The sequence below is a fragment of the Triticum aestivum genome, chromosome 2A (genome assembly GCF_018294505.1).
Source record: "Triticum aestivum cultivar Chinese Spring chromosome 2A, IWGSC CS RefSeq v2.1, whole genome shotgun sequence".
NCBI classification, from domain to species: Eukaryota; Viridiplantae; Streptophyta; class Magnoliopsida; order Poales; family Poaceae; genus Triticum; species Triticum aestivum.
In genome coordinates, this window is record NC_057797.1 from 531,990,255 (window position 1) to 531,997,999 (window position 7,745).

Sequence of the window (7,745 nt, forward strand, 5' to 3'; positions counted from 1 at the left end):
GGCGTGGTCCAGGCCGGGCCGGCGGCGGCCCATCCCGGGTCGGCGTGGGTATGCCTGGAGCAGTGGAGGATCAGGGAGAGGGCAGCAGAGTCGACACAGAGGTGGACACGGGGGTAGCGCTAGCCGCTGCTTCCGCCGGCTGGGGCATAGGTGTCGTACTCATACCTGATGATCATGTGCTCTAATTGGACGCCGCACTGGCTCGTCTCCGCCTCGGGCACCACCAGGTCCACGATCCAGCCATTGCAGCACCACCATCTTCTTCCCAACTTCTTCCAGTTCCTCTTCTTCGGGATCGCCCGCCATCTCCTCCTCCGCTCTCATCTTCTCCGATGATTTATTCTTGCTTTTCTCCTGGTTATGTTCGCGTTGGATCGTAGAGGTTCCCCATGGCTCCTTAACCTCTCTGCTGATTCGATGAAGCGCGCGGCGCGGGTTAGTGATCCATCCATGATAGATTGTTGTGGCCATCCCTCTTTCCACCATCCCTTTTCCTTCCTCGTTCTGGTCGCCTCTCCACACCTCATCACCTGAGCACCTCCCGCGGCGGCGAGTTCGCTGTCCAGGAACGACACCGTGCTGTCGTGCAGCGAGGGAGGATTCGTTGTCTTGGGGGCGTCTGACGCGGCGATGACAGGGAATCGTCGTGATTGAGGGTGAAGGGATCCGTTTGCGATCAGTTTCCTGTTTCTACGTGCCTTCCGTAATTGTAGGGGCTGCGGGCGTGGAGTTTCACATTCCTCCGCGGTGGAGTACGGTCAGTCGTTGCAAATTGCAAAGTGCACACCATGAAACAGATTAGGTTAAGGTTAACCGTTAGATTAAGTTTATCGGATCTAATTGTGCGATAGTAATGAATCTATGTATGTTTATGGGGTGCACGTAAGAAAATTCTTGTTTGATTGTTTATTAGTAGCAGAGACAGAGATAGAGAAGAGAAGAGATAGAGATACTGAAAACAAAGACGAACGCAATCTAGTGCGCATCGGGATCTCCTCTCTCTCTCTCTCTCTGTCTCTTTCCCAAATGCCGCGGGCCCACCCCCGCCGCCGCCGCCTCCTCCCCGTCGCCGCGGCGGCGGCCGCCCTCGCGCTCCTCGCTCTGCTCGTCCTCCTGCCCACCGCGCCGCCGGGGGGACCCGCGGCCCCCGCCTCCCTCCTCCGCGCGGCCATCGCCGCGCACCCGTCCCCCGCCTCCTACGCGCACCCGTGCGCCGACCACCTCTCCCTCTCGCTCCACCGCCTCCGCGCCGCGCTCCCCGCGCTCGAGTCCGGCGACCTGCCGGCCGCGCTCCACCTCGCCTCCGCCTCGCTCCAGTGCCAGTACGACTGCTCCCACCTCCTGTCCCTCCCCGCCTTCCCCTCCCACTCGCTCACCTCCCGCTTCCTCAACTCCCTCACCCCGCAGACGCTAACCGCATACCCCAAACCCGCCTCCTTCTACTCCACGGTCGCAGCATTTCCGGCGAGGGTCCGTCCGGCCGCCACCGTCTGCAAGTCCAATCCGGCGTGCGACTTCTCCAACGTGCAAGACGCCGTCAATGCCGCGCCGAATTACACTGCCGGGCACTTCCTCATCACCGTCTCTGCAGGTATATACAAGGAAAACGTCGTAGTTCCGTTCGAGAAGACCAACGTTTTGCTGGTGGGCGAGGGAATGGGGGCTACCGTGATCACTGCCTCACGGAGCGTGGGGATCGAAGGGCTCGGCACTTATGACACCACGACGGTGGCTGTCGTCGGCGATGGCTTCCGGGCGAGGGATATCACATTTGAGAACACTGCTGGGGCAGGAGCTCACCAGGCGGTTGCGTTCCGGTCAGACAGCGACCGGTCGGTGCTGGAGAATGTGGAGTTCCGAGGGCATCAGGACACCTTGTATGCTCGCACAATGCGGCAATTGTATCGCCGATGCCATATTACTGGAACTGTGGATTTTGTATTTGGGAATGCCGCAGCTATGTTTGAGGAATGCGTGATTGAGACGGTGCCGCGGGCAGAGGGTTCCGGGAAGAGCGCACGCAATGTGGTGGCAGCAAATGGGAGGATTGATCCAGGGCAGACCACAGGGTTTGTGTTTCAAAATTGCACAGTGGATGGTAGCAAAGATTTCGTTGTGTTGTTCCAGGCAAAGCCGCAATCGTACCGGCTCTACTTGGGGCGTCCATGGAAGGAGTATGCAAGGACACTATTTGTCAGCTGTTATTTAGGCAAGGTTGTCAGGCCGGAGGGTTGGCTTGCTTGGCGAGGGGATTTTGCACTCAAGACACTGTATTATGGGGAGTTTGATAGTCGAGGCCCTGGTGCAAATCAGACATCAAGGGTCGGGTGGAGCAGTCGGACATCAGAACAGCATGTCACATTCTACTCAGTAGAGAACTTTATTCAAGGACATGAATGGATTGCGTACTAAATATAGTATAGAGTCAATGTTCAGATTAGCGATTCTTGGTGGAGCTTCAGCAGCTAAATGCTAAATATCCAACCCGTGATGTCCCTGAATTGCAAGCAAGTCACGCTCCCAGGATCTGGAGTCAAGTAACTAACTGTATTGACTTGGTACATAACCCGAAGTGATCTGTTTTCTGCTGTTCACAGGTTTTCCTTCAGTTTTTGCTTTGTATATTCAGCTACATTTTTGTAAATACATTATGTGTTTTCTGGAGTGACTACTGAAATTTGGTTTTGCTGCAGAATATCAAGGAACTTGTCTATTGTAGTTGTGTGGTATTCAGCATATTGTACATATGAAAAGCACATCATGGTATGATGGTAGATTTGCAATTATGCATTCCAATCCAACCTGTTTATGTGCGATGGAAGCATCTTTCTGCCATCTTTTATTTTTCCTGTCCTTATTTATTTGTTAGTTGAAGGGGAGCCTTGGCGCAGTGCTAAAGTTGCTGCCTTGTGACCATGAGGTCACGGGTTCAAGCCCTGGAAACAGCTCTTACAGAAATGTAGGGAAAGGCTGCGTACAATAGACCCGAAGTGGTCGGACCCTTCCCCGCACCCTGCGCAAGCGGGAGCTACATGCACCGGGCTGCCCTTTTTTATTTATTTGTTAGTTCATGTTTGTTCAGTTGGTTACTAATTTGTTGAATTTATATCAGACATCTCTCATGTTCCAAGCTAACACAGATAACCTTAGCACTTTTACAATAGTTTGCAAGCAAAAGTGACAAAGGGAGATTTACATGTGACAAGGATAACTGATCTGCTATATACAATATTCACTTGAGCTATGAACAAGGTGAAACCTTTTCTAATATAAGCCAGTATTTTTTTTACAGCCAACTCGACTTGGTATTGACCTGCAAAATGTTACATCCTCATCATTGTCATAAACAGCTCAGTATGGTACACCTATTGCAACTGCAATCTACCTCCCTCCAGCAGTTAATGCACGCATTGCAAATTAAAATGAGCTCTAGTGACTGCTATGCAAGATGAAAAGAAAGAACCACACTTCATAATCACTCCACAATATATAGGGCCCATTTGTGCTTTTTTGTGGAGATTAAGATGGCTTAAAGTTCTAGCTGCTTCTTTATGTTTTGTCGAGAGCTTGATCTGTAGGCTACTATTGAAGAATTGACTATGATATTTTCACGCGGCATCATTGCATTTTTTTGGAGATCTGTTCCGAAATCTGAAGCTGTTAGAAAACAAATTTGTTCAAGTGTTATCAACATAATGTAGCGGTTGTCTGGATGATACATTTTTCTCGTTACATTTTTCCAAGCATGCCGGTGTATCTTATTTCCTGCAGGATGATAACATGTTCCTGTCATTATCACTCTGACACACTACAATACACGATGATACACATCTGTTTGTGATTATGTCTCCTGCAAATTAAACAAACAAGTTATTCCAGTTAATTTCTTGGGACTCGCCTAAAAATATATTCCTTGGGACTCCCAAGAAAAGGAACATTTCTTAATCTCCAATGTCTCTGATGAAACGTATAGTTACTTGAGATCATAGATACTACACAGCTACAATATCAACCTGAATACTACAGATTGTTCCATGAGATTATTTTGGAAGATAACAAGTGACTACAGTACATCATTACAACAGAAATTGCCCTACAAGACAAAAATTGCAGTAGATGCGGACTACAATTTACTAAAAAGACTGTCGAGGTCTTGCATTGCAGGATCGACCATATCAAGGCCAGCATCAAGATGCGCGAGCACAGTTTCATCGGCGAGCAGCTCTGGCGTGAAGAGCGTCTTCCAGCTGGTGCACCATGCGGTGGCCTCCCCCAACGAGGGCTTCGCGGCTTGCAGCCAGTGTCGCAGCGCGCCTTCCCATTTGTCAAAGAACTGTTCGGCTTCTAGGATCGACACCACGTCTTGAGCGCGCAGGAGAGGTGCCCACAACATCACCATCCGGAACGAAGGGTCGGTTTTGCTTCGGCGGCGTGATCTTCATCTCCCGTACTAACCGTGTTAGCATTGGCAGGATGTGACGCTTGCTGAAGGTGTCCCACTGCACCGGGCTAAGGTATTCCTTCCATGGCGACACGACCTCGTAGTCGCCGTTCCTGATCTTGCTCTCCACGGTACCGTAGAGGCTCTCTGGTAAGTGGCCGATGAGGGGAATGAACGGGCGTAGCCAGTTGTGACAGTCCGGATCCCATGATGGCTTCCACTCTCGCACGTCGACGACCATCCTCGGCGTGATCACCTGCTCGATTATGTAGCGCGCGGCGGAAGAAGGCAGCCTGGCTTTCCACGTCCCCAGCATGCGCTTCCCATGGAGCCCCTTCTTGGACTCGGCCACGGCCTTGAGCGCATCCGTCGTCTCCACGCTGTCGTCCCCTTGAAGCCTCATGTCATGCAGGAGCGCGAGGATGGTCTCGCAGCACTCCGTTTCGAGCCGCATAGCACGTGCAATATTCTCCCACTCACGGCACTCCTCCTCCACGGGCGGCTCCAGCGGCACGTGGAGACCATTGTCGTATGGTTTCTCACGGTAGCCGAGGCCGGCCTTTGGACGCCGCCGCACCCGCACGACGGCTTGTATAGGCACGACGATCCCTTGCCCCTGCGCGCCGAGACCCGAGCCTTCCTGGTAATTCCATCGTCGCATCATGTGCGCCACCGCCCGGCTGGGGAGGAACACGAAGCTGCCGGACATATCTGATGGATTGGGCGGCTGGTTCTCGCCGGAGTCGTTCCCGTCGAGCAGCGTAGAGAAGTCGATGTTGGACTCTAGGATCGCCATGCAGACTGAGCAGCAAAAGGGGAAAGAAACGCCCGCCGGGAAACCAGGTGCGAGATATGATGTTTGGCCATACGCCGATGCGCGTCAATATATATAGAGAGAATTTCTTATTTAACACTGTCTTAAAATTGGATGCCCTATTTAACACTGAAAAAAAATTTCTTCCCTCTATGACATCAACTCTAAATTTTGTTCCCAATATAACACTTATGTACAATATTTGAGCTAACAGTGTTAAGTGATGTATGAAATGACAATTTTGCCCTCAAACATCTAGCCAATCTGCCCCTATATTTCCGTGTCATATTTAAAGGTGGGAACATGAGTCGATGTGGCCAAAAGGTTGTGCTAAAACTATTTTTCCTAAACTTACCTGATAGGCTGATAGGCCAGGCTCTGGTGGTACGTGGGCACGACGACGAGAAGTGTTCTGTAATCCGTATGCAAGTTGGAGTTAGCAGACTGTGCCGCACCCGCTGGAGCCAGTGGCAGCACGTTGTGTTTGCGTTCGTTTCACCGAAAGAGCGGAGTTGATCGATCCAGCAAGCTAGCTTTTCACATTTACGTGCGTCACATACGGCTAGACGTGCATGCACTATTCCGCAGCAAAATCAATGAAGCAGCTAGCTTTTGCACGTACATGTGCAGCCCTTCGATGATTTCTTTTAGCGTTCTAAAACTAGCAGAGGCATCGGGGAAAATAGAATGAAAATTTTGGTGATATACTAGTGCCAAGGGTAGTATTGTCATTTCAAGCACCATTTAACACTGTTAGCTCAAAAAATTGACGAAAGTATTATATTGGGAATGAAATTTAGAGTCGATGATAGATAGGGAAGAAATATTTTGGCAGTGTTAAATAGGGAATTCAACTTTAAGATGGTGTTCAATAAGGAATTCTTTCATATATAGAGCCCTGTTGCAACCGAAATTCCGAGTCGGACCCGTCGACGAGACTGGTCTTGGACTCCAGGTCTGAGCCGATTTCCTTTTTTCTTTTCCTTTCTGTTCCTTGAAAGCTGTCCGAGCAGAACTCTGACTAGTGAAACCGATTCTCTATGGCCTCCCGTCGTGGGGAAACTAATTTCTTGGGCGCCAGAGAAGTCAGGTACTTTTTAGTACGCAGTGCATATAGGCTTGCTTCGGATGAAGTGCACAGCAGTTTTGTTGCAACTTCTAGTACACATTCTGATGGAGCTCGTGAGGGCTGGAAGTCCACACTGGCACCACCAAAAGTCCTTAACTTCGCTTGAAGGCTTGCAAATGACTCACTTGCGACATGGAAAAACAAACAGAAACGCAAACTTGAGATTACTGCTATTTGTCCAATCTGCAGCTGTGAAGATGAGGACTCTTTTCATACTTTCTGTACCTTCTCTTTTGATAAAGGATGTTTTTATTATCTCAAAATGTAGCATCAAGCGATATAAAGCATTTAGAATATCACCCGGCCTCTGCATAACTAGGATGCACACAACCAAACATCAAAAATCTAACAAGAAAAAATGACAATTCGGCAACAGTAGAGTCCTATAGACCGACACTATACCTATGTCGAAACGGTTGGTGGACCGATGCGGAGATTATGTTTTCACCCATGTTGGATAAAAAACTCCATAGCCACCTGCTCCAATCGCGTACACACCGCCTTGAATAGCGGTTGGTACTCCACACGTTGTAGCATAAACCACATACGAAGTGAGTGCGTACAACGGAAAATAACCTGCAGAGAAGAAGCATTTTTGTCATTAAATACCAAATCGTTTCTTACATAGCCAAAGCGACCATAGTAAGGCGTACGCTCCCACCCTTATTAGCGTTTTGAACCTATTTGAAATACCGTCGAACCAATGACCAAAAATATTGGCAACACTTGTGGGCGGATATAAATTTGACGCTATTTGGATGACTGATCACGTAGAACGCGCAAACTTGCATTGAGAAAAGAGGCGTTTGATTGTCTCGTTATGAGTACAAAAACAATATTTCTTACTTCCTGGCCAGTTGCATCGTGCAAGGTTGTCTTTGGTTAGCACAACACCTCTACGAAGATACCACATGAATATTTTAACTTTTAGTGGAATCTTTGCCTTCCAGATTTTCTTGTTATTGCTCTCCGGTATCTCAGAATGCGTGAGCGCACGATAAATAGAGTCTACCGTGAAAGACCCCGATGTAGTAAGGTTCCAGCGAAACATATCACGATCTTGCGCCAGGTTAATTAGATCCAGACGGGATAAGAGATTATGCCATGACATAAGTCGGGTGCCAACCAAATCCCGCCCGAACGAAATATTCGGCGGGGATGAGCTGAGCACCTGCGCAATAGTATTGTTCTTATCGCGAGCAATGTTGTACAAGGCTAGATATTATTCTCGGAGACTGGCATTGCCTAGCCAGATATCTTCTCAGAAACGAATCTCTGACCCGTCCTTTATCGTGAAAGACCCAAAGCGAAAGAGTTGTTTCTTTGCCGCCATTAGGCCAGCCCAAAAGTGTGAGTCGCCA

General features: G+C 49.3%; 1 protein-coding gene and 1 pseudogene across 2 annotated transcripts; one reads left to right on the forward strand and one right to left on the reverse strand.

The window, feature by feature from the left end:
- The first annotated feature begins 958 nt into the window (after nt 1-958).
- LOC123189271 (probable pectinesterase/pectinesterase inhibitor 51) lies at nt 959-3,804 on the forward strand. Of its 2 annotated transcripts, XM_044601650.1 has the most exons (3): nt 959-2,597; nt 2,694-2,763; nt 3,293-3,804. In XM_044601650.1, the coding sequence occupies exon 1, from the start codon at nt 1,027-1,029 to the stop codon at nt 2,410-2,412; it is 1,386 nt and encodes a 461-aa protein (XP_044457585.1). In that variant the 5' UTR covers nt 959-1,026; the 3' UTR covers nt 2,413-2,597; nt 2,694-2,763; nt 3,293-3,804. The 2 variants fall into 2 exon arrangements, with proteins under 2 accessions (XP_044457585.1, XP_044457584.1); XM_044601649.1 differs by having other exon boundaries at nt 959-2,763.
- A 319-nt stretch (nt 3,805-4,123) lies between these two features.
- Nucleotides 4,124-5,237, reverse strand: LOC123191732 (septin and tuftelin-interacting protein 1 homolog 1-like; annotated as a pseudogene).
- Between the last annotated feature and the right edge of the window lie 2,508 nt (nt 5,238-7,745).